The sequence below is a fragment of the Pipistrellus hanaki genome, assembly GCF_964339955.1.
Source record: "Pipistrellus hanaki genome assembly, chromosome: 17".
NCBI lineage: Eukaryota > Metazoa > Chordata > Mammalia > Chiroptera > Vespertilionidae > Pipistrellus > Pipistrellus hanaki.
Window position 1 is genome coordinate 26,094,700 of NC_140519.1, and position 27,581 is coordinate 26,122,280.

Here is a 27,581-nt window from a genome sequence, read left to right on the forward strand (position 1 = left end):
GTGGCTTTTTCCCAAAGGCCTTCCTGGGCAGAGGGCTGTGGAGTCAGAGGCTGCTGGGAATATGTCGCTCAGCACTGAATAATTAGCCTGATCACAGGCTCCGAATAGCATATGTGGGCTGAGAGGACAGGCTATCCATCCAGAATGACAGGATGTCGGTACACCGGGAATAAATGCCTCTAATCGCTGTCAGGGAGGCAGGCAAGCTGGCTGAGCTGAGCGTTTATTGTCCACTAAAATATTCTAGGGCAGCGTGGCATCCTTCCTCCGGGGCCGCTCTGGGCAGTGTGTGGAGAAGAGGCACGGACTGAGTGAGGAAGACCAGCAGGAGACGGCACCTAGCTGACCCCTCTCTGCAGAACTTCCTCATGTCCCTCTGGGCTCTTCGGTCCCTCCTGATTTCTATGTGGCTTTACTCGGCAGTAGAAGCTGTCTTTCCCAAGCATTTTGTTTTTTAAAAAGACTATATTTTTTAAGAGTAATTTTAGGTCCACAGGAAAATTAAGAAGAAGGTATGTATATAAATTTCCCACCTACCTCCTATCTCCCAACAAACACAACCTCCACCATTATCAACATCCTCCAACCGTGGTACCTCTATTAACGACTGATAAACCTACATTGACACAGGATTATCACTCAGAGACTACAGTTTACATTAGGATTCATTCTTGGAATTATACATTCTGTGGGTTTGGGCAAAAGTATAATGACATATATCATATTATGGGGTATTTTCACTACTCTAAAAATCCTCTGCTTTATTCACTCCTTCTCTGCTCTTCCTTACCCAGTATTTTTGTTGATTTCATTAGATTGATGGCTTTGAAAAATGCTGCAATTCTCTATATGAGGAAAGAGAAAGATAGATAGTGTGTGCACACTGGATTGTCTATTTCATCTACAGACCTTAGAAGTGTGTTGTCTTTGTTAGTGAAATGGTGCCCCAGAAACTGGTCCCATCTGCTTAACCCTTCAGAGAATGAATTCTGTGTAAGGAAGTAGGTGTGAGTATGTGGGAGGTGGGTTAGGTGATGGGACCACCATTGACTGGCCCCCTGTGCATGTGTGTTAGCTGCTTTTCACTTTGTTATTAATGTTTGTTCTTTGGTCTTGGTTGTTTTTGTTTTTAATCCTTTAGAAAGCCTATCTCTGTGCCTTAATTTTAGTAGGATGTCTACACCATGGGTGATCACTTGGGTCCAAGGCCAACTGATAAGAATCCTGCATTTAATACGACATTCTAACACCGACATTAGCTAGAACAGTTGTTTCTTTAAGGAAGGCATTTCAGATCCTTGCAGGCCTTCCTCAGGGCATATCTTGAACATCATTCAGCACTGTTCTGATTATAAATGTAAACGATGAGCTGATGAATATGAATTATGAATAGCAATAATTATAGGTTAGATTATGGTTATTCTGATGATTTCGGCTTTCAGATTTGTTAGTTCAGAGAAGTTTGATATTAAAAGGATTATTTCTTCCAAATACATCCTACTAATCTCTGATCAGCCAGCCTAGTTTACTCATATATGAAACACTGAGTACCTCCCATGTGTGGGTTAGCAGATAAAACTAGTGCCTGTGGGATGCTTTGGAGTTTTTAAAGGGCCTTCATATTTATCACAGAAGTAAAGCAGATTAGTTCAAAGATGGGTCTCAAAGTCAGACTGACTTAGATTGAATCACCGCTTAAGAGTCATGTGACCTTGGGTAAATTAATCTGTTTCTCAGTTTCCATAAAAATAGCCTTTACCAATGGGGTTGTTAATGTGAACATTAAATGAGATGATGCATGAAAAGCACAAGCACAGAGCTTGGTAAACAGCAGGCTCTCAACTCAAACAAACAAGGTGATATAGGCAGCAGGTAATACTATTTTCCCACTGGGATGAATCAGCTAGGAGGTTAGTGACTTGCTCGTGGTCACATAATCAGCAAAGGACAGAGGCAGGACTGAAATCCAGACTGATTCCTTCACAGCATGTTGAAGGCTGTCTTTATTTAGTACACACACACACACACACACACACACACTTATGCATGCATGCACACACATGTACCCACATCCGAATAACAAATGGAAAATGCTTTATATGCTGTTTAGTAACCCTCTTGTCCTCCAGGCCAGTGTGCCAACATTTAAAAATTTCCCAGGTTTGCCCTGCAGTTGTGGCTCAGTTGGTTGAGTGTCATCCTATGCACAGATTCCTAATCAGGGCACATGCCCAGGTTGCAGGCTCAATTTCTAGTAGATGGAATGCAGGATGTAGCCAATTGATATCTCTCTCTCTCCCCCCCCCCCCTTCCTCTCCCTCTGAAAAATCAATAAGAATATTTTTTAAAAATTTCTGCTAAAATAAATAATTTCTAAGGCTTATAACTGACTGGTTCTTGACAGAAATAAACTTGCTACAGTTTCTTCATCTGCAAGATGGTGCTAATAAAGCTACCTACTACTTAGCATAAGCATTAGTTACATTTTTGCAATGTGCTTTGGATTTTTTGAAGAAAGATGCCACATACGTAGCAGGCATCCCAATAGGATGGTGCTCCTATATGATTATTGTGACAGAATGGTATTTGAGTCATCAGCCCCCTGTCAGCATCACTCAGCAGTGCAGTGTCAAGCTCAGGGCTAAGTAATGCTGTGCCCCTGAATGCTGGTTTTCCTCCATTTTTTTAAAAAGTCTTTTTTCTTCTCTCTCTCTCTCTCTCTCTCTCTCTCTCTCTCTCTCTCTCTCTCTCTCTCTCTCTCTTAAAGAAAAACAATAGGGAATATGCATGTTTAAAAAAATTCTTGTGGCACACAGGTTGAAAATCGCTGAACTAGAGTAACACTCAAGATCATTTCTGTTTTAAGTTCCGTCCACACTCCAAATTGGAGTGGCTGTTTTCTCTGCATGGAAAACTCTCCAGGTCTTTGTCTTCGGGTGGGGGGCTGGCTCAGCTCAAACATCACCTCCTCCGAGAAGTATGCCCTGACCATTCTCATCTCCCTCCCACATCCCTCCGCTGCCATCTCATCACTGTACCCTACCATCCGCTTTTCTTTTCCATACTTTCTTTTTTTTTTTTAAATATATTTTACTGATTTTTTACAGAGAGGAAGGGAGAAGGATAGAGAGTTAGAAACATCGACCAGCTGCCTCCTGCACACCCCTCACTGGGGATGTGCCCGCAACCAAGGTACATGCCCTTGACCGGAATCGAACCTGGGACCTTTCATTCCGCAGGCTGACACTCTATCCACTGAGCCAAACCGGTTTCGGCTCCATACTTTCTTATTACTCTCTGAAATTACCTTATTCAATTGTTTATCTTTCTAACCCCATTAGAATGTAAGCACCAGGAGCGAAGGAACCACGACCACAGCATCTCCGGTGTCTGGATTCCTCCCCGCACTGTGTAAGCCCTCAGCAAACGTTTGCTGAACGAATTTTCCTCCTTCCTCTTTAAACGCCCTCGAGTGGACCTATGAATTACCAAGATCGAGGTAGAGGAGGATCGGTACCTCCATTGGCTGGAGTATTAGCCGTTGCTCATGGCAACTACTGTTTTCCAGGAGTCGTGTCAACATCCCTCCTGACCCCGCCCCTTATCTCCTCGCCCCGCCCAGACAGTCGAGCTTTGGCCTGCTGGTAAAAAACGGTACTTGCTCTTTAAGCGGCGGGACTTCCGGTCGACGTCGTCTGCGGCCGCCGGAAGGGGAAGTTTCGCCTCCGAACGCTCCCCTCGCCCGTCCGAATTCGGTGGCGCCACGTCCGTCGGTCTCCGCCTTCTGCACCGCGACCCCGGCGGCTTCCGCCTCGACACCTTCCACCCTCGGAGCCGGCCGCGTCGAGAAGGCGCCGCCGGGACGGGGAGTCGGGCGGCTGTGCGCATCCTGGCTACCTGAGAGGCGAAGATGTCGGACATCGGGGACTGGTTCAGGAGCATCCCGGCCATCACGCGCTACTGGTTCGCCGCCACCGTCGCGGTGCCCTTGATTGGCAAACTCGGTCTCATCAGCCCGGCCTACTTCGTCCTCTGGCCCGAAGCCTTTCTCTACCGCTTCCAGGTACTGACCAGCGACCAGGGGAGTGGAGACTACAGGTCCCAGGCGGGTCGACGGCGGCAGAGCGTAGACCCACAGGGTACGAGTGCGCGATGCCTCCTGGGATTTGTAGTGCGACTACTCCAGCGGTTTTAGGGCGGGGTCCTAGGATAGTGGGGGGCTAAGGGGCGGCAAAGGGATCTGGAGCAAGGGCCTGGATTCCTGAGGCATGGAGGCTTGGATTTGGCCCGGCTAAGGGGCTGATTTCGTCCTTCAATTAAGATTGTGCTCCCCGCACTCTGCAGTCAGAGAAGGAGGCAGTGGGAAGGGAGGTTTGTGATAATTGTCAACCTGCTGGACGCTGGTGATTAACAGCGTGGGTTTTACCTGAGAGCAGGTGCCCTCTGACCTTGCTTTGCTACGTGGGTGGCTGTGGCTGTCACCTTACCCAACATCCATCTGAATTCTTTTTATGTTAATGAAGTGGGTCTTTTGTTTTTGTTTTTGCTTTCTTGTAGGAGTAATTTGAGATCAGAGGTGCAGAGAGAGTGAGTTTGTCTATCTGCTTTTTCATGCCCTGACCTAGTGTCTGGCATGTAGTGTTTGAATATGCAAAGGGATGAGTAAAGAGTTAATTGTTCCAGAAATAGAAGGCCTATTTTTTAAATAGAAGGGTTATTTTTTTAAGCCCAAAGTAAGCAGTCCAGAATAACATTGCTGGCAAGAGACTATTTTTTGGAGATTGTCTTTACTCACTGGATTCTGTGATTTAAATCTTTAACCAGTGGCAGGTCAGATATTAGGATCTGACATTAATTTCAACATGTTACTTGGCCTGTGGATAATACTTTTGTTGAACCCCCTCTTCACTGGCTCTTTCTTAGTTTTCTTTGCTGCTTCCTCATCTTTGTGACATTTAGATGTTGTGATGAGCCCGAGGGAGCAGGTATAGGACCTCTTCCTAGCTTCCCAGGTGATCTCATTTAGCTTCATGGCCTTAAATACTTTGTATAATACAAACATAGTCATTTTAAGTCCAGATCTGTCTCCAGATGTCCAGACTTGTACATCCAGCCATCTATTTAAATTATTATTTGAGAGATTGATAAGTATCTTAATCTTAATATGTCCAAACTGAAGCCCTTTCCCCCTTTGCCCTATAAATAAATAGAACGCCATTATTACAGGAGCTCAGGCTAACAATCACAGAGTCATCTTTGATTTCTCTTTTTCTCACACTCTTCAGTCTGTCAACAGATTCTGTTTACTTTAGACATATTCATTTTTCATTGCAACCATTACCATTCCAGCCAGTTCCTTTCAATCTTTTCTCTAGACAGCTGGAGTGATTCTTCTAAAACATAAATGAAGTCCTGTCAGTCCTCTGCCCAGAACCTTCCAGTGTTTTCTCAACTTGAGGAGTGAAATCAAGTCCTTTCAATGTCCTGCACTGCCTCTACCACCTCTGTGACCTCAAATCCTCCTACTCTCCATTTTGCACATTAGGGTCCTCAAAGGAATCCTAGCTGTTTCTTAAGTAGCTAACTCGATCTCTCTCCCAGGCTGTTTGCACACTTTGTTTCTGCTTGAGAGAGATTACCATGGCTTCCCTCCTTACCACCTTCAAGTGTTTGCCCAAATGCCACCTTTTTTGGAAAGGCCTTATCTGATTGCTCTTCTTTACTTTGTGTTGCGCATATCGCCTCTTGGCATTTTGTTAGTTCACTTACCATCAGAAAATAAGGCTCATGAAATATTGGTCTTGTTTAACACTAGTACTTTTTTTTTTTTTTTTTTTTTTTTTTACTTAGAATAGTGCCTGTCACATAGCAAGCAGGTGCTTGCATGGACATTATTGAGCTCTGGAGGTACAATTGTGAATCAGACAGAAAAAGTTGCAGTTCCCATGAAGAAAATGAGAGAGAGGCATGTGCTAGAGAGTGACTTACGGGGTGGATCATTTGATAGAGTGCTCCAGAAAAGCCTCAAAAAAGATATCTGCACTGAAATCGGAATGGTGAGGAGCCAGCTTTGGGAAGCTCTGGCTCTGGGAAAAATCTTCTAGGAAGACGGAATAATAGTGAGCTTAGGGGCAGAAACAGAAAGAAGACTGGATAGTTAGTACGGAGTCAGCTGTAAGGATGAGGATTAAAGATGAGGACAGAGATAGCAGGGGTTAGTGCAATAACACGGGAATGGAAAGGTAGGCTGGGGCTAGATCATCTGGGGCTTTGTGGTTTGAACTTTGTTTCGAAGACACCCACAAGGCTTTGGAGCCTTGGAACAAAGGAGTGACATGATCGCCTTGACTACTCTGTGAGCCGGACTTGCTATGTGAGTCGGGGAGAGGAAAGAACCAAGTTAAGAAGAGAGGTGGTGTTTTGGACCAGGATAGCTGTGACGATAGAGAAAAATGAATGAATTTGGGAGTTGGACAGTATTGCAGCTGAATGGATATGAAAGGTGAATGGGTGAAGGAAGCAGAACTCTAAGATGTCACTGTTTTCATAGTGGGAGGTGGAGACTTATACTGAGACTAGAGTCTGGGTGCATGAAATTTGTGCATTGGGGTGGGGTGTCTCTAAGCCCAGCCTGCACCCTCTCCAATCTGGGACCCCTCAGATTTCTGTTGGAATCAGGCCTAAACAGACAGTCAGACATCCCTCTCACAATCCAGGATTGCTGGCTCCCAATTGCTTACCTGACTGATTGCCCCAAACCACTTCTGTCTGCCAGCTTGATCACCCCCTAACCACTCCCCTACCAGCCTGATCGACGCCTAACTGCTTCCCTGTCGGCCCATTTGCCCCTAACTGCCTTCCCCTGCCGGCCTGGTCACCCCTTACTGCCTCCCCTGCCAGCCTGGTTGTCCCTAACTGTTCTTCCCTGTAGGCCTGGTCACCCCCAACCTCCCTCCCTGCAGGCCTTGTTCCTCCCAACTGCCCTCCCTTTCAGGCCTGGTCCCCCCTCAACTGCTGTCCCCTGCAGGCCTGGTTGCTCCCAACTGCCCACCCCTGCAAGCCTGGTTGCCCCTAACTGCCCTCCTTTATCAGTCTGATCAACCCTAACTGCTCTCCCCTGCCAGCCTAATTGCCCCCAACTGTCCTCCCCTGCAGGCCTGGTTGCCCCTAACTGCCCTCCGCTGCTGGCCTGATTGCCCATAACTGTCCTCCCCCGCTGGCATCTTGTGCTCACATGGGGGCAGGATCTTTGACCATATTGGAATGGTTATCTTGTGTGTTAGAGTGATGGTCAATTTGCATATTACATCTTTATTATATATGATAGGAGTGGAAATATTTAGGGAGCTTAGTTTGGGGATGAGGGAAGTTCTGGGTGAAGAGTTATCTTTTGAATTTGATGAAAAAACAATTAAAAATTTCCCTTTTCAACTACAGATCTGTGTGAGGTCAGGTTTTCTTATTTCTCTCTCTTTTTTTAAAAAAAATATATTTTATTGATTTTTTACAGAAAGGCAGAGAGAGGGATAGATAGTCAGAAACATCGATGAGAGAGAATCATCGATCAGCTGCCTCCTGCACACCCCCCACTGGAGATGTGCCCACAACCAAGGTACATGCCCTTTCCCGGAATCGAACCCGGGACCTTTCAGTCCCCAAGCCGACGCTCTATCCACTGAGCCAAACCGGTCCCGGCAAGGTTTTCTTATTTCTCAACCAAAAGAATATATTGCAACAGGTTGAATGGAGAAGATGTGATAATCTGGTTATCTTCTATGAAGCCAGACGTTAAGGAGAGTTGTAGTGTAAAATGTCACTTAATAATTTTACTTTTTTGAAAAATAGTTTTCATAAAAATTGCTCTTTATATTAACATGTAGGGGATTTATTATTATTATTATCCTAAATAAAAACTTAATTTTCTCAGTGGTTAAAAAAAAGGTTTATGTTTTGGCCATGTTAAGTCTAGAGATACTTTTTAGGCATCCAAGTAGAGAAGTTAAGTAGGCAGTTGGCTATTAGAATATGATTTGGGTCTGCAGCCAGAACTGCATACTGCTTTCTACTTATTTGCTTTGGTACATATTTGTCGACTGATTGAACAATGTTGTACACTTCATGCCTGGTGGCATGTTGGGTGATGTGTGTACAAAAGGAGCAGTGGCTATCAATCATTTTGTGGGTAAGACCTGGTCAAAACTGGCTCTGGACTCTGCTTGCAAAAGCTTGCTCACTTGTCTAGTCAGATTAGTAAGATAAAGCCTTTCTAGTCAACCATAATGTTAAAAAAGGAAAACTGATTAGAAAGTCATTCATGTCACACCTTCTGTGTGTTCCCCATATTCCTGCCTTGCCTTGCTTCTTGAGTGTTTATCTTGAGCCTGGGAGAAGCTGCTGGCAGGAAGCAGAACAGTGCACTGACTGGTGTGAAAGGACCAATCCTTTTTGCTCCTGCTGTGATGTGCCCTAGACCAGAATTGAACTGGGACCCTTCAGTCCACAGACTGATACACTACCCACGGAGCCAAAACAGCCAGGGCTCTTGCCCATTCTGGACAAGTTTAGCTTTCATCTCCGGAGTCCTGGAGGAACTTGTTTGCAAATGAGAGCTGAGGTGTGAGGACAAACAGCATGTGGTGTGCTTTCGGCTAGAGGCTCATCTTTTCCTTAGAAGCTGGATTTTTAACAGCTTCAAATAAGGATGGGGATGATTGATTTAGTTTGGATAGATGTGTTTAAGACTCACTTTGCTGTTGCCCACAGTTCCTAGTCCCTCACACTTAACACCTGACAATCAGATTGTTCACTGTGATCAAATGCCTTCATATTGATCCCTGATGAGCTAGTAGAAAGGTGGCAGTTTCTTGTTGCTCTAGTGCACATGTGTCAAACACAAGGCCCGCGGGCCAAATCCAGCCCGCCAGGCCTTGCAATGTGGCCCGCACCGCGCTGTCATCACTGCACTCCGCTGTCAGTTTATGACATTGTCAGTTTATGACTGTTCAGTAAACCATTCGGCCCGCGATTTAGGCTGGATTTTAGATTTTGGCCCCTTCTCTGATTGAGTTCGACACCCCTACTAGTGGTTTCTAAGATTCCGTTTCCTGGGGCTTCCTCCACAGTGAGAGTTTATTTCTTTGGACAGAATAACATTCCCTCTTCTCTCTGTATTGTGCTTCTCCATATATTATCTCATTGAGCCCCCACAGTCACCCTGAGATATGAGTTAGCCCAGTTTAGAGACACCTCCAGTTTCTGTTTCTGTTTCGGTGAGTTGATCTCAGCTCTTGTTTAGTTCATTTGCATAATCTCTACCAAAACACAGGTAACTGTTGACAGTATTGAGAGTGATTCCTTCCCAATCATATCAAATTCTTTGTCTTTTTCCATTGGTGTAGAAAGACTATGGGATTTCAAGTAGCTGAGTCATGGTCTTTGGGCCTGACTGGTTGAATGCTCTTAGGCAAATTATATACCCTTCCTGAGCCTAAATTTCTTAATTACTGAGTACGTGTATATAACCAGCATCCAGGTCAAAAACAGAACATTACCTAAAAATAGGGATAATTTAGTACCAGATTAACTCTGCCCTAAGGATTTACTCTTTTCTAATTCCATTGATTATAAGATGCTCCATTCATTTAATACAACTTTTGGAGGAAGAGGAAAGTAGATATTACATTTAATGAATATATTGATAGTTAGATATATCCTGATTTCAGAAATACAAAAATGATATGTTTAAGTTGAGAAAATATGTTATCTATTTTATACCTCTATTATATAAAACATAAAACTGTTTGCAAAGATCCCAGTAAAAGTCTGCTAAGTAAACTATTTAGAAATAGTGCCATTTTTATTTATTAGGAACTCTCAATTTGTTGCCAAGAATAATAATAGCACCAGTCAGACCTGTGATTTGATCTGGTGCCCATATTTGCCAACCCCTGACAGCAAGCCTAGCTGCTTGATTTATGACTGAACCTGGAAAGAAAGACAAGCACACACATAACCAGAAGGATAGTAACTTGGTCTGTAGGCTGAGCAGAGAAGTAGCCCCAGGGTTTGGATCAGAACTTGAGTGGCAGGTGTTTTGTTATGTAGTATAGCTTTCCAATCTTTCCTTAGCAGTCCGGTCTACATTAGACAGTTCTACATAGATAAGGTTGTCTCTTAGACCATAGCTTTGTTTTTTAAATTTTATTGAGTTATAGTATACAAATAGGAAAGTACAGTATATGTGTTATATATTTACAGCTTGTTGAATTTTCAAAAACCAAATACATGTATGTAGCCAGCACCCCCAAAGTGTTCCTACTGCTCCCTCTCCTCCAGGGGTAGCTAGTATCTTGGTTTTTAATACCAGAGGTTGTTTTTGCCAGTTTTTTTTTTTTTTTTTTTTTTTTTTTTTTTTACATGCTCTAAGTGAAATTATACAGTATGTATTCTTTTGTATCTAGCCTTTCTTCTTTTCCAAGCTTATACCTTTATTTTATTTTTTCTTGCAGTGCACTGGCTATAATTTCCAGTACAATGTCTAATAGAAGGAAAGCTAGCAAACTTCCTTGTTCTATTTCCAACCTCAGGATTTGAAATCTGTCTCTGCATTTATTTATTCATTCATTATTGAGGTGACATTAGTTTATAACATTGTATAAGTTTCAGGCGTGAAACATTATGATTTGACATCTGTATATAGCTCAGTAACTATCATCTTCTTTTTTTAAAAATATATTTTATTGATTTTTTTACAGAGAGGAAGGGAGAGAGATAGAGAGCCAGAAATGTCAATGAGAGAGAAACATCGACCAGCCACCTCCTGCACACCCCCCACTGGGGATGTGCCCGCAACCAACGTACATGCCCTTGACCGGAATTGAACCCGGGACCTTTCAGTCCGCAGACCGATGCTCTACCACTGAGCCAAACCAGTTTCGGCAACTATCATCTTTTTGATAGTACATTTTAGAGTCTCCCATATTGTTGATTATGGCTATAGATTGCTTATCTCCAGATTGTTCTATCCTGGGAATAGACCACTGTTTATCTACCCATTCTACCCGTATTGAACTTTTTGGGTGGTTTCCAGCTTTGGCTAGAATGCATAGTGCTGCTGGGAACATTGTGGTACATAACTCGGTGAACATAGGTATGCTAAGTAGAATTGGTGGCTTTTAATAGCTCTTTCATTTGTTTTTCTTCCGTACCTAGTCAAAAAAAAAAAAGCCACAATTTGCTAATATCAGCATTTGGCATTTGGGTGCTCTTCTTTCTGAATTGCTTGGTGACCCAATCAGACTTTAACTCCAAATCAACCAATCCTTATTGATTCAGAAAAAAAACACCTGTTTTTGATAGTTTTTAAAGATTCTGGATGGCAATTGTGATTATTTCAGTGGCAGATCGTTTGGGAGATGTTAGGACAAGTATGGCTGAAATAAACATTCTCTCAACAGAGCTTGTTGGACTAAACTAAAGAACAGTGTTGTGGTTTTTTTTGAAGGTCTAATATGCCAGGGAACAGGTTAAGTGAGCAACTGGGCAGATTACCTACCTAAACTCTAATGAGGGGCTGTCTTTCCTATGGAAAAGCTGGGCGATTGTGGTTGTGGCCTTGGGATGACGGTGGGTTTACAATGAGATGCTCCCCTCCAAAGCTTCAGGCACATGAGCCACACAGGCCTCTGCCTTCAAGTCGTGGGCTCTTTGCCTGCACCTGACGCCTGTAAAGGGATCCATGTAGACTTTCGGGGTTGAAGACATAACTCCCTCACCCCCAACCCAGAAAATAAGGCCTTTTCCTTATTATAATGGTTTGCATATCAGTTAGAGAAAAGGAGGGGGTTTAGTTGGGTACTTTCCATGGGGATTTCAGAAATTCTGTATTCTGCTGTGTCCTTCTGAAGAGATAAACTATCTCTTGGTATTTTCACATTATAATTTTAAAGTAATGCAAAAATAATAAGACTCTTAGATCAATGAAAGCAAGTATAACTCAAGGGTAGGCTTAATGAACAGGGAACAGAAGTGAGATATTTTGACAGACACTGATTTCCAAAGAACAGGTGCACACAGTGGCTAAAAATAGTGTTGTGTTGTCAGTGTTAGTGAAAATGTAGTCAGAAAAATAACCAAGATTTCTTTTCTAAAATCAGGCCCCTAATAACTTACAGAAATATGGGGTAGTTTAAAAATGTGCATTTGTAAAAACCCAATCCGTGTGCATCTCCTAGAAGATTGTAATATTCATTCACTCACACATAAACAGGTTTTTTTTGTTTTTTTTTTAACAAAGCTTCTTCTTAATCCACTTGGCTAATTCCAGCCTTGTACACAGTCTGTGAGACAAGGAGGGTGGGAGTCACAGGACAGATGGCGTTGGGTAGATGAATACACCAGCTCCACGGTCCAGACTTTTACAAGGCCCCCTGGCTACCGCAGAGCCAAGGCCAGGGCTTGCTTGCTTCTGGTCTTTACTCCCAGTGTTTTTCATAGGCAGGAACAATCAACTTTATGTAAGTATATTAGTGTTGAAAATGTTTGCAATTATCATATACCTATTGTCATATACCTCAGAATGGTGATGTCACTTGGGAGAGGCATTGTAAAAGTAGAGGTTTAGTATCATAATAAGTTCTGGGGTCAGGCTGCGACAAAATTCTGACTCTACCATTTACTAGCTATTGCTTAATCTTTTCTCATCTGTAAAATCCACCTCATGAGTCAATGCATGTAAATGAACAGAATAGCACACACTATATATATATTTTAGAAATCATTAGTCAAAGAACAGCAAGTATTAGTATATCATGCCCTTTTATGGTGGTGATTGAGGCTCAGAAATGAGAACATGTAAGCTAAGACAGGAGAGAAACTTACCTCCACTAATTTTTTTCTGGTGGGGGAGGATTAATATTATAAAGTCAAGTGTCTATATTGCCTAAATAGCACAATGGTTTGGGTAAAAATTTTCTTATTTCACTTTAACCTTTTAAGTATGACATTTTTTGACAAGGTTTGTCACCCGAGTAGAGTAGTATTTTCCTAAATAGAGATGTTACAATATTGTTGGAAATTCTTTGTAATTCATTTTTGGCAGGCTTAACTGTATGTTTGATCCCTGTAAAAACTAACCCTGTTCTTCTATAGTATTGATTTGTGTTCAGCTTGCTTAGAACTGTTCATTGCTTATTTTATGATGTCGTTTTATTCCATTGATTTGTATACTGATGTAATTGTAACTGATATGAACTTTACTTAGGTCCATCTTCTTGAATACTATTGGTGGTGCCCCTTTTTGTTTGTTTTTGTTAATTCTCACCTGAGGATATTTTTCCATTGATTTTTTTTTCCCTTCTTTTAGAGAAAGTGGAAAAGAGAGGGAAAGACAGAGAGAAACATCGATGTGAGAGAAACACATCCATTGGTTGCCTCCTGCACACACTATGGTCAGGGAGGAGCCTACAATCAAGGTACATGCCCAGAATTGAACCTGGGACCCTTTGATCCACAGGCCAACGTTCTATCCACTGAGCCAAACCGGCTAGGGCAGTGGTGCCTTTTTGGTAGCTCTCATCATTGAGAATGTCTTGCAAGAGTTAATTTTGTGTAGTTAAAAGAAATAAGAATAAACAGGCTTAGAGAAACTAACAGCTGTGTTTATTTTGCTCTGGACAGATTTGGAGACCCATCACTGCCACCTTTTTCTTCCCTGTGGGTCCAGGAACTGGATTTCTTTATTTGGTCAATTTATATTTCTTATATCAGTATTCTACACGGCTAGAAACAGGTACGTTATCCATAATTTTTGTAGGTATTGTTTCTTTTTAACTTGCTAAACCGTATGTTTACTTGGAGGAATTTTGAGGGCAGTTAGCTTATATAAAGAGATGGCATAATGAGAATAAGTGCCCAGGAAGTGATAGCTGTGTCAGGACTGGACTAGGCACTGAGAATATTTGGTTTATTGTCCTCCCAATATCCTCATGAGGTGTAAGTAGCAGTGTCCCATTTCAGAGATGCAAAAAATCAAAACCCAACACATCCAGGGGTTTACAGATCTTGCCCATGTCCTTAGTGGCTGTGCGATTTGCCCTTCACTGAACTTGATATCTTACTCATTTCTGTCACACAGCAAACCTTGTCCTTTAGTGCACAGTTGGGCTGACGTGTATATGTCTCTTAGATTGAGGTTGAAAAACAATACCTCATGCAATTAAGAGCTTAGACTTAATCTCTGTAATCGAAACACTCAACTTTAAAATATACAGCCAGGATTTAGTGACATGGTAATTTATCAGATATGACTCCTTATATGATGTTATGGATAAGCTCTCTTATAAAAACCTTTTCTTACAAGGTTTCTTGCGGATTGTTATTTATTTCCTACAATAGCTTGTATGCTGTTCTGAGTTGCTTATCCTGGGAAGCAGTAAATTGATACTGCTGTGTCAAAATGTGAGCATAATGGTTTTGAAAAGGCTGGCTGACTTCAGATTTCATAAACCTGCTGGCTATTAGCTCAGGATGGAGAATTCTGAACCATCCTTAAATCTGTCAGTTTGAGCCTGGCAAATCCGTCTCCTAACTGCAGGGAACTACAAGAATGGGCATTTATGTGTCAAATATAATCTTTCCTTAAATTGGTATTTGCTACTATGTGCTTTTTAAAAAGAAAAACATCATTACGTTAATACTGTATCAGGACATAGGCTGTTACTATGGACATAGGCTGTTACTATTGGGAGAGACCGAGCCCATTTTCTTAGTGTTCTAGAGGAGAACAGGAGCTTCAAGGAAGTAAAGTGAACTTGGCTGAGGTGAAACGCACAACAGGATTCTAAGGGTTTGTTCCTGAAATCTACCAGAATAGATGATTTTCATTCTCCTTGTCCCAGTGGGCCCTGATTAGCATTCTACCCCTCTGATATAATTCAATTGAGGATTAAGTTGTTGTGGTAATGTTTCTTTTATACCAATAGTAAACTCTAGGTTAAGTGTAGATGACCTATGAGCAGTTACATGGCTTCTTAGAAGCCATGTAACTGCACCATATACCAGGCTCTCTTATTCCTGGACAGAAAAACCAGTTTTTAAAATTTTTTATTATGGAAAAATTTCAAACATTTATAAAAATAGAAAGGTTAATAATGAACCTTTTTTCTTTTTGAAAAAAAAAATTCGCGTAACATAAAGCTCACCGTTTTAACCATTTGAGAGGCCATAATTTTGGAAATTTCTTAAAAACAGAGTCATATAATACATGGCCTATGGAATTGTGATTATCATCTTTCACTTACCACCGTGTTTTCAAGCTTATTTCTTTTTATTGCCAAATGAGATTTTGTTGTTGGGCATTCAGTTGATGGGCATTTACCTCTTCAGTTTTGGGCTGTTATGAATAATGTTGCTGTGAACATTCATGTGAGAGGAACTTTTAAGGTCTTTCCATTTAAATAAGATTTTACAGACAAGAAAACACTGATCTGGAGAGGTGGTGACATGCCCCAGAGTTCACAGCAGGTGAGATAGCACAGCCAGGACTGCAACTCAGGTGTGTTGATTCCTTTCCTTCCCTCACCATGCAGCCTCAAGGAAACATGGGACAAAGTGTTTGCCATAAGCATATTTTCCTGGCTGAATTAAGTCTATAGCAGTGCTGGCTTATTTGTATTTTTTGATTTATACCGAAGACTACAATTGGAGGCCAGTTAATTTGTAAATTCCCAGTTGCAAGCTTGCCAAAGAATAAAGTACTGTAGTTTATGGGAGTATTTTAAGTTTTCAATTTAAAGAACCCTTAGAAACCACAAAGCCAAAACCACATAAAAAAGAAGCAAAACTATCATTAAAATTCAGAAACACGTGTTAGAATTGCAGCTCTGATTCATCCGAGTGATCCCTACCATTAAGCATCCTTACCACTGTGGCTAAAGTGTGCCTCTGACATACCAGCAGAGAGGTAAGGGGGAAAAGAAGAGACATTTGTTGGAAATTTATTTATTTATTATAGATTTTTTTCTATCTTTCTGACACTTGTCAGGATTGTTTTAAATTAGAGGGAGGTAAGGAAAGCGCTTGAGCTAGAGTGACCTTACAGTCACTTGTTTCTTTTTTCTGTCTTTTCTAGTCTTCTAGCCTAATGTGTGAGGACTCCCCTGAGAAGGGAGAGCTAGGCCATGTTGATTTTTCTGCCAAGGAATAAGACAGAGCCTGGTATATGGTGCAGTGACAGGAGCCCTAAACTGGTAATTAGACTCCACTCTGCTTCTAACAAGCCATGTAACTGCTCATTTAGCTTTATTTCCTCATCTGTCAAAAGGGAATCTAGGACTTTCCATTCACCCTCCCAGGCATAATATGAAGGTTAAAGTCAGAGGCTATGGAAAGGTTTGGCTGCCCCCCATTGCTTGCCCCCCACAGTGCTCTCTTGCTGGAGTGTAAGCTCAGTAAGCCCAGTGCTGGACCAAGTGGATGTGCTTACTTAATCACTGTAAGTACCTCCCAGCACAGTCCTCCTGCGGTTAACACAGTGGTAGGCAAGACAGATATGGTTCCTCCCCTGATAGACAGAGCTTACGGTTTAATGCGGGGAGAAGGGATTAACCAAGTATCACAAATGCGTCCTGGGGTCATGATGAGCCATGAAAGAAAGCCTGACGGGCCGTGATGGCGTCTGGGCATCTCTGGAATCGAGTCCTCTCTTTGGGTCTCTTAGTGTGAGGCCATCAGAGCATGGTACGTATTGGGAAACTCAGGTCAGCCTTCCTAGGTGACTGTATTTTAGGGCTTTATTGCAACATGGATTTAGATAGTTTTAAAAATTTTATTGGAGAGGACTGATTTTAAAATATTCTCATTTTGGCTTCTATGATGTTTAAAGCATTTCTCTACATAGAAGTGATTTGTTTTCTGAATTTCTGAACCATGACATTTGGCTTATTTTTGTTTCTAGGAGCCTTTGATGGGAGGCCAGCGGACTATTTATTCATGCTCCTCTTCAACTGGATTTGCATCGTTGTATCCTTCAGTCTATTATTTTGGGCCCAAAAGAAACCAGTTTTTCTGTGTGTGTATGTGTGTGTTTTTGGTTTGTTTTTTTTCAGGTTTGGGAAAACAGTGTTCGGTGAGACACTTCAAATGACTGTATTTGCATCTTTGTTCACTGCAGTTAATAAGAGTCATTGAAGTTCTTTTTAAACGCTGTAGTAAATCATAGAGCCCTGAGTGATGCATTCTCTTGCCATCGTCTCTGTGGGATTTGCCCACATTTGGTTGTGTTTTATTGTTTCCTCTTCTTGATCCCAGTTCTCTGTGTCTCATGTGTGACAGCTTGTTGCTTGCGCACAAAGAGGCCCTGGGCCCTGAGACAGCTTTTGAAATCTGTGGTTCTGATCAGAAAATTAATTTACAACCGGCATTCTTTTCTGACCTCTTTGCTGTCCTTGTCTTGGGGTCCTAAGTAGTGATGCAGTCCCTCCATAAATACCCTGGGAAATGACACACATGTGTCTCCGCTGTGTTTCAACCACAGTTGTCAGCAGCCCTCCAGCTGCAGACCTTCACAGATGGCGAGAGACGCAGAGGGGACTTAGTGGCTCAAGTCCTTGCTTTGGGGCTTAGCTTCCATTGACACATGGCCAAGTGCCAGAAAATGTGGCACTTTGGATGCCCTTTTCCCTCCTTGAAGGGAAGAAAAAATATCTTGGACTTCAGCCACACTGTGGAGCCCTGAACATGTAGAATCATTATTTGTCTCAGAGGGCACAGGCATCTCCATCCTCTATTTAAAGGAGCAGTGCTAAAGTGCAGAGGCGAGGTGAGGGGAAGAGGACAGAGGTGACCAAACTGAGTCACATGCCAAAGCAGGTCATTTCCACCATCTCCTTGTCATCATATAGACTGATAGAATATTGGGAACAAAGATTATTAGACACCTTTGTGCTCTGGATTTTTTAAGCCACCTGAAGTATAGAAAAGTGTGTTCCTTCAGAACACTGGAAGGAAATGAACTTTTACTGGATGCAGAATGCTTTCTTTGATCTTTAACGTTACAAACCAAGATTACTGGCTTAGCAATGGACATGCAGGTAAGTTGCAACTCTCCATTTGTCCTTTTGTATGTTTCAGATATACAATTAAAGGCCTTTGACAGAAGCTGAAATTGCATTAACTATGTGGTTAATTATGTGATATTTTGAAATAATAGAATTATAGTTATTTTTATTTTGAAGATCCTACATGAGTTAGCTAAGCCATTACTTTTCTCACTCACTCCTGGCTCTTTTATTATGTTTGAACATTGAGAATGATGGGTATCCAGTATTTTTTTAAGCACATAAAGGATATACATTTTATAAAAATTTAGAATATAAAAAAGCTTTTTGCCTACTTTTGGCCCTGATACTTCTGAATCTGTTAAAATAATATAATTGCTATTTTTTATTATAGGACTTTGTAGAATTTGTTTATGACTCATTAGAAGGATCTACTTACAGTTTTGATGAGTTGAAGTTTTTTTGCTTTTTGAATGGCCCTCTAAGGCAGGGGTCCTCAAACTTTTTAAAGTGGGGGCCAGATCACGGTCCCTCAGAGAGCTGGAGGGCCGGACTATATGAATTACTAATTCCTACTGTAACACCTCGGCTGCGCTCACTGCCCAAAAAACCTGGCGGGCCGGATCAGACTCCTCTGTGGGCCGCATGTGGCCCGCGGGCCGTAGTTTGAAGACCCCTGCTCTAAGGGTTTGTTTGGAGGGGGAAGATGAAAAGGTAGATTCATACTAAGCCACTTTTTAGGGCCCCTGGAGCCTGGTCCTTACATATTGATTATTTTGCAGTTGCTGATGATTCCTCTGATCATGTCAGTGCTCTATGTCTGGGCCCAGCTGAACAGAGACATGATTGTGTCATTTTGGTTCGGAACACGATTTAAGGTTTGTAGCCCCGTTGGGAAAATTTCCTTTTCATTTGTCTATAGAAATCCCTCTTCAGCCCAGAGATGTACTTTCTGATTCATCCAGAAGAGGTCAGTGCAGAGCAGTGTACCAATGACAAGTCCCTTCTTGCCTTCTCAGTCGTGTGTGTGTGTGTGTGTGTGTGTGTGTGTGTGTGTGTGTGTGTGTGGTGTGTGTGTGTGTGTGTGTGTGTGTGTGTGTGTCCCCCTGTTTCCTCAGCCAACTTCTCAGTCCCTCAGTACGTCAGGTTCCTCAGCCATATGTCCCTAGAGATCTCCTGTGTGTGTGTGGCAGTGAGAGGGAAGGAAAGATACTCATGTGAAACACTCTCTTTTAAAGTGTGTTTTTATCACTCCCTGTTATATATTTTATACTTTGGAAAAAATTTGGTTTTGTTTGCCCTCAAACACTTTTGTGCTTTCTCTCACAGTTTTTCACCTGTAACATTTTTAAAATTATCTTACTCCTGCAAATCCTATTTGTTCTTAACTGAACATACTTATTTCCTGAGTCACCTGCCTGGAATTAGTTGTGCCTTTGGGCTTCTGTAATGTTTTGTGTTTCTCTTACAGTAATTACCATGTTCTGCCTTCACATTATCTAGGTATAACCCTTTCTTTCCTGGTTTATAAAGTCCCTTAACTCTTGGTATGATGTCTTGATTCTTGTAAGGGACTCAAGTGTTCAATTTATCTGGAGAGTTGTCTTATTTGGGAGAGAATTAGTTCAAGATATCAATGTATAGAGAGGTAAAAATTCAACTAATTTTGTGAAATATGCAAAAGGAGAACCACAAAAGATGGTGTATTTTAAATTTATTGGTAACAATATGCTGGTTGGAGTCATGATGAGATTCTATTACAGACCATGCTTTTAATAGTATAGGACACTCACCTACTTTCTGGATGACAATATTAATCTGATTGTATTGCATTTGAAACTATCAGCAAGGAGTTCTGTCTCTCCAGTAACTGATCTAGGAATAAGTATAATTTTAGAAAGAAAGTTTTAAGTATAATAGGAATGATGCTAGACTGATCTGAGAAATTTTGGGTATGACTTTTCAAAGGATTCATTAAAGCCCTTGTCAGAACATTCTTACCCATTCCTGCCCACTCTGTATCCCCTTTAAGTGTGGTTACTAACATGTGTATCCTTTTCTAGGCCTGTTATTTACCTTGGGTTATCCTTGGATTCAACTATATCATTGGAGGCTCGTAAGTGATAGTAGATGTATTTATTTATTTATTTTTTTTTGAGAGGCAACAAGCATTTATTTGAATTCAAAAGAAAAGCTATTTGGAAAGCACTGATTCAGGCAGAAAGCCAAATAGTGTTCCCTGTTAGATTTATTTAATTGGAAACTAATCCTTGGACGACTTCCATTCTTTTTTATCTTTCTTCTCTAATTTTATGAAACTTTAAAGAATCTCAACATTGATGCATTGGAACCTTGTCTTACAGACTAATTTTATTTTGATGTAATTGATTAAGCTGTAGGGCTTTAAGTACATTTTAGCATTGAGTGATTGTTTTTTGTTGTTAGTTCTTTATGACAGTAGGCTTCCATATATGTGTTTTTGAATAAATATTCATTTCTGGATTCACTGTCCAGATTGAGCAAACAGATCTAATTTGTGTCTGGACTGACTACTCTAAGAGCTATGCCTACAGTAACTGTTCTTTTGTGTTAATGCCTTGGAAATGGCTCCCCAGTCACAGAAATGCATATTCTCAGATGGGAAGTAACTGGGTGAAGAGTAGAGAAGTTTTGAACAAACAGGGTCAAATTTCTAGTCTGGAATTAGGATGAAGACTTAGGAAAACCTAAGGAAGAGGGTATCACCAGGCAGCTATTCTGAGAACTCCATTTCTTACACTACAACATATTTTTAATGTTCCAATTGATTCTAATAGTACTATACTAGTCCCTAGCATGTTTGACATATTTGCTCTGTGTGGTCCTAACTTCTGCTGCATACTGATAGGGAGAAGTGAATGAGTCAAGCAAGCAGACTGTTTAGAGAGCAGCTGCTTATGAGCTTGGTAAAGCCACCCTGCTCCCCAGAAGGACAGAGCTGAGAGCAGTTGCACATGCTGGTTTGTCCCTGCCAGAATCGTGTTGCAGTGAAGACAGAAAGATAGCAATAGTACGAGTGGATCTATAAAACCTTGCAGTGGCCTCTGTGTAAGCCATGGGGGAACTGAAGAAGGCCAATGCTTATTTTAGAATTACAAGGTGAAGGTCACATTTCCAAAGTAATCTCCGGGATGGCTTACACCAGCATACGGGAAGCGAGGGCGAGTGCTCACTGGCCCCAGGAATGGGGAGCAGGCATCTCTCCTTTCCTCGCTCCCCATTCTTCTTTCTTGCTGGTCTTCATTGTTCACCATGTTTTGCAATACAGTATTCATACTTGGAAGATTTTGGGAGTTTGCAGCTTCCCCTACTCTTAAGGCAGGAAGAGGCAGAAACAATATTTTGAGGATGGGTTAGGACTTGAAAGAGATGTTAAAGGGGCAGCTGGCCTTGAGGAGCACAGATCCCATTGGTCCAGCAGGCCTGGCTTCCCTTCTCCCTCTGGATGCATTTGCCACTCGGTCTACAGCTCACTGTCAAGCTGTCACCGGTCCCAGGGATCACAGTGGGCTGCCAGGAGGATCTCCTCCCTGTACTGTTAGTTAAAACTCACTGCTTCTCACGTCACTGCTTGAATGTCTTTAAACTAATTTGTCTCTCTGTTTGCAGGGTCATCAATGAGCTCATTGGAAATCTGGTTGGACATCTTTATTTCTTCCTCATGTTCAGATACCCAATGGACTTAGGAGGAAGAAATTTTCTGTCCACACCCCAGTTTTTGTAAGTGTTTTTCCCCTCTCTCTTGTTTAACAATCATTTTACTGTCTGTGTTCTGACGTATCCTGATAAAAACTCGAGGAGAATAGGATTTACCTCTCTGTCTGATGGGAAAATGTGAGCCAACAAATAAATGAGTTGCCCTGGTCACAGAGTCAGGGAGCCAGGAATGAAAACCACAGCTCAGTCTTCTTCACAGAGCCTTAGCCAGGGGCCACTGAGACCAGAGCCAGCATCACAGGGAGCTATGGGCAGCGCCAGTGTGCGCAGCCGCGGGGCCAGGAGGAAGGCTGTCAGTTTCTCCCAAGAGTTTGGGTGAGGATGGGTGATGGTTAGTAAGGTCACTGGTTAATAAGGTCACAGTTTTCTATTAAATATTACAGATTGTATTATTTATGGAACTTCTCAGAATTAAAATGACAGACTTGAGTTTGTATAGTCGTCTGTTTTAGGGTTTACTCAAGTGAGGAGGCCCAGGACACAGCCCTGGCTTTGAGACAGACCAGTTTTGATATTGGGAAACTTGGTCAAACCTCTGAGCTTCCGTTTGCCAGTCAGTCAGCTGAGGGAAGCCCCAGCTCACAGGACTGTTGGCAGCACAGTAGTGGAGCCTCAGCAAATACAGGTTCTGGGCCTGTTCCTGACGTTGGGATGTAGGGCGGGAGAGATGCTGATACACTCATGCTACAGCGTAAGCAGTATGACCATTGTGTCCGTGAAGCAAAAGACTGCCTGGCAGTCACGCCCTATCTCCAGTTGGGATATGCAGTAATAGCTTGCACTTAAAAAGCTTAAAAAATTCACACACCAGCCCTTTTCACATCGTGCATGTTTTAATGTTTTGTAGTTTGTAATTCTTAAAATTCTTTTATAGATTAAGGATAGGTTTTTAAAGGAATTTTATTATAAATATAATATACAGAGAAGTACACTATTGTGTTTTTTGTTTGTTTTCTCCTTTAAGAGCATAAAAAGAAATTTGTTTCTCTTCTGAGTCTTGAGTTGCCTCCAGGCTAAAAAACAAATGACCAATCTGCTTTCTAATTATCAAAGGACACACAATAACAGCAGGCTTGGAATTTTGATCTAGGTCTGTCAAGTCAGATGGCAGATGCATCCATTAAAATAAAAACGTGGTGCTTTGGGGAACAGCCAACAGTTACTATACTTTAAATGGTCATATTCTAACGCCAAGGCATGGAGACACTTCTCAATTGCGGGCAACAAAGTAGAGGAGATTCTGTGGCAGAAACGGCAGCACGTGGAGCCTGCCTTGCATTTGAGCGAGCTCTCTGCTGGTGGAAGCCCTTCTGTTGAGTTTTGCATAAAGATCATATGACAAAATGTAGCTCCTTGCAAAAACAGGAACTGCTTTAAAATTACCATAACTTTTTGTTGATTATGTATAATTGGGTGTCTTTTTATACTAATTGCTTGCATTTAATTTCACTGTCTGTTTAAGCAATGGAGATGGCTTCCATATTGTCTTACAATAAGAAGCAAAACGGCCCGAGCACTGCCGGTTTTAAGTGTTCTATTTTATTATGCACTATGAAGGAGCATTATCATACCAGAACATCATGGATCTCAAGAAACAGTGCTTGGAAATGCATTTTGATTTAAAGCTAGAGCTGTATTCGTTGAAAGGGGAAGATGAGAGTTGTAGAATTCTAAGATGCATCACCATTCTGCATTCCATCTAGAAAAGTAGGCAGACTCTCTTCTCTGCTGCATGCAGTTATTTTTCTGCTTAAAAGGGGCCCCATTGTCTTTTTTGGAGGGAGCATCAAGGCACATGGGTGACGGCTGCAGTCCCTAACTGCTGTCACAAGATCCACCTGTGTGTCCCGTTGCAGCCTGGGGTGTATTGGGTGGTGCAGGGTAGAGGCCCTAGAGCCAGGCTGCCTGTGTTTGAATCCTGTCGATTTAGAAGAGCTTTACTCAGTCTTGCCTCAGTTTTCCCGTTTATGAAATGGGGTCAGAGTAGTGCCTACCTCCTAAGGCTGTGAAGGTGAGATGAATTTACTAACATGTGGTACCTGGTGTAAGGGAAACACTGTAGATAAGGTTGTGCTCTGCGGGCAAGTCACCCCTCATGGTTTAAACAGGTATCATACACGGGCTTCTTCAAGCAGAACTTTAAACTGAGGATCTAGTGAGTGGAATAAGTAAACATAGTCTTCGTTTCCTACTAGTCAAGGAAGGGAAATCTTTGGAAAAACTGAGAACCTGGACTTTTATTTAAGTTTCTTAGCTGTTCTGTGACTTAATTTATGAAACTATAAGGTGGCAAACCAGCTAACCTCTTTGGGCTTCAACTTTCCCACCATCTATGAGATGGATGCAGTTGGAGGGCAAGTGACGAGTAAACTTAAAAAATATACGCATACCTCCAGGAAGTAACACATGGTGGAGACACCGTGTGGGGCTGAACACAGGTTGCACATTTGTCCTTGGAAAGTGAATTTATTTTGTACCCTTTGATCCAGATGCATATTATCAAAATGCAAAAACACTGAATAATAGGTGTGTTTTTTTTTTCTTTTTCTGGTGGCCGGGCTTGTGGAAGTAATATCTTTGTTTTTGCACTGTTCTGCATGAATTATTTTGCTAATCAGAGGGAAAAAATTTTAGAGTGTAAATTTAGCCAAAAACAGTAAATTTACGAAACCTGAAAGTGAGTGCTGAAAAGGCAAGTTAGTAAGACATTGAACTCAGCCTTCCATTGGCCACAGCCTAATACAATTCAGTGTGACAGCCGGGGGACCGGGGAAGGGAGCCGGTGCTAGGTGGCCTGACAGCCCTGCGGAAGTGACTTTGTTGTCTTCTCTCCCTTTGTTCCCCGCTTTGCTCCAGATACCGCTGGCTGCCCAGCAGGAGAGGAGGGGTGTCCGGATTCGGCATGCCCCCTGCTAGCGTGAGGCGAGCAGCTGATCAGAATGGTGGAGGCGGCAGACACAATTGGGGACAGGGCTTCCGACTTGGGGACCAGTGAAGGAGTGGCCTCCAGCCTGCCCACCAGCCACTCTGCTCAGATGAAGTTTTCCTCCCAGTGCTGGGTGTGCTCAGCAACTGCGTCCCAGCAAACACTGATGGACCTGACCCACACTGAATGTAGTCTTTCCGTACAAGACACCATTTTTTAAATCCTGAAGAAAATATAAGTGTTCCTCAAGTTTCGTGATTCTCACTCAAGTCCTTTCTGATATGAAGAACAAACATCAACTGTGCAAATTTCAGAAATGACTATGGTGTTTGGTGTCTCCTCTTCCTTTTCCGTCCGAATGATGGGTTTTGCTAGGTCCTGGTCTGCTGTCACCAACCTGGGCATCTGTGATTGGGCCACCAAATGCTTGTCAAAGGGACTCTGACCTCTTTCTTACACATGCCTCCCTTTTCCTTTTTCAACCCCCATATTTGCAGCTAGAGGAGTTGCCCATAAAATGGTTCTGCCTTTGACAAGCTCTCTTATTTATTGACTTTTGCCAAGGCTTGGTCACGGAAACCTTGTTTAGACCATCTTCCCCTTTGGGGACAGAGTGTAACAGTAGTGGAGACGATGAACAGGGGACCAAGAGCTTTTTCTCAGCTTTGCAGTCCTGTGACCTGGTATCAGTTGCAGCCACTTGCCAGCCCTTCAGATGTTTTGATAATAAAAAGCACCGCTGGGTCAGTGAGGGCTGCAGATTGGTATTAATAAGGCATGAAAGTGTTGCTAGGCACTTTTTTCCTAAGTGACCACAGCTATAGTGGAGTTGCGTCTTACATGGGGGCTAGTTTTTTTTTTTAATTTTTTTGTGTTTTTAAAAAATATATTTCTTTGTTGATTTCAGAGAGTAAGGGAGAAGGAGAGAGAGATAGAAACATCAATGATGAGAGGGAATCATTGATTGGCTGCCTCCTGCACACCCTCCTGCTGGGGATCCAGCCCGCAACCCAGGCATGTACCCTTGGCCGGAATCGAACCTGGGACCCTTCAGTCTGCAGGCTGATGCTGTATCCACTGAGCCAAGCCAGCCAGGGCCACAGGGGCTACTTTTAAACTGTGGTGGGATAATCCCTTTGCATCTGATGGGTGAGGCATCCTGGCTGTGTGTGAATCCAGAGTAGCTGGGTTGTATTGTGCTAGAAAATTCCAAATCACACTTCACCGGGAGATGCTGTCTTTGAGAGGCCTCTGGGTGCTGATTCCATTTCATTCTCATTCTAGCTATATGTTTACTAAGTAGAGTGGTGGGAAAATCTTGTGTCCTTTTTAAGACGTCATTTTTTGGCCTCTCTTCCCCCTTTTATGGCCACATACGTCAGTTAATTGTGAGGAGGGTGTAGCTCCTCTGTATAAAGATCATATTTTAAGAGCTAATGCAAGCAAATAATGAGTCACATCATTTTGGGTTGTAATGGCTTTAGAATCATTGTGATTGAGGCTCTTTATCATATTGATTCACAAATGTACATCAGAGCAACATAAATACATTTTCTGCTAATAGGTGGGATTTTCCATCAGAGCTAGGCCTGTCAGCGAATAAAGGGTTTTAAACATGTTCCTCACAGCTTCCTATTTGATGTTTTTATTCCGGAAGCAGACGGCTAGGAATAGCGTAGAGTGGCTGCCATACTTCAGACAACTTTTTTAAAGGCTTCGGACATTTCGATCAGGTTAATTTTGGGAAACTGCGCTAATAGGATGGCTAGACTTCACTCTTAAACTGTGATGTGTTATTCGAGGAAGTGGGGTTTGAAAACAGCTTTTTAATCAAGTTTATGTGTATTTCTCCAGACTTAATTTATATGGTAAAGTAGAAGAGAGGGCCGAATGTGAACCTTAACTGTCAGATGTTCTGCTGCTGACGTTGGCCACAATAAAAGGCACTGGTGAAGTGTAGAAGCCATTTTCCTGTTACGTTGCATGTGCCCTCTGCAGGAGTGGGAATCGCTGTCAGGAGGGACTCACGGGGAGTGAGTTGGAGTCTCATATGCCCTCTTAGCAGTGCGACTGCTGAGAGCAGAGGTGTTTGTAAAGGTTGTTACAGAATTCTTCAAATCAAGGCAAAATGTTCCTCAAATTCGTCGTCTTAAATGTGTGTAAGGAGCTGATAATTTTATTAATCTTACTTGGATTACCTATCTCCTGGAAATAATTTTAGCTAAGCAAGCTCTTTGAGATTGATTCGGCTAGGCAAGCTGTGACAGTGGATTCTCTTTATGAATGGAAAAAAATCCTTATTTTGTGTAGAAAATTCCCTTTTTGTAACCGTTTTTATTGGTTAAAAAATTGTAAATTAAAATGTAAAACTTGATGGTTGTCTGTCATAAGTTTCTGTATGTCTCCTCTGCTTCCTCTTTTGAGGTACCACATAATTTCTGTAAACAGCCATCTCTTGGGCATTTAGGAGTGTCCAGTATTTGTTGCTATTCTAGTGACATAGCAGTACTTCTGTCCACATGTTGGAGGATTCATCCCTGGCTTTGAGTTGGATGAAGCGAGATGTTTTGGAACATTGTGGGAGACAGCTGCGGAGAGGAGGAACTGCAGACCAGGTGACTGAATTCTCAGTGGTTGCTGTGCCAGGCATAAGGTTAAGTGCAGGTATAAGGTTTGATTGAATCAAGCAGTGGGATTGCGGGCAGGGCTGGATTGAAGAGGCCTCCAGGAGAGAATTGCTGAGACTTAATGAGGAAGAGGAGGGCTTCTGTGCAGGGGTTTCCATTGGACATCAGGTCTCGATAGAAGTTTCCCATAGAAACAAGACTGGTTAAATAATGCTA

At 42.2% G+C, this 27,581-nt stretch overlaps 1 protein-coding gene across 1 annotated transcript; it reads left to right on the plus strand.

Moving 5' to 3' along the window:
• Positions 1 to 3,704: 3,704 nt before the first annotated feature.
• On the plus strand, positions 3,705 to 27,112 carry DERL1 (derlin 1). Its single transcript, XM_084864930.1, has 8 exons — positions 3,705 to 4,063; positions 13,678 to 13,789; positions 16,955 to 17,019; positions 18,063 to 18,089; positions 18,839 to 18,934; positions 20,120 to 20,172; positions 21,705 to 21,815; positions 24,669 to 27,112. The coding sequence occupies exons 1-8, from the start codon at positions 3,911 to 3,913 to the stop codon at positions 24,805 to 24,807; spliced, it is 756 nt and encodes a 251-aa protein (XP_084721056.1). The 5' UTR covers positions 3,705 to 3,910; the 3' UTR covers positions 24,808 to 27,112.
• Positions 27,113 to 27,581: the final 469 nt, after the last annotated feature.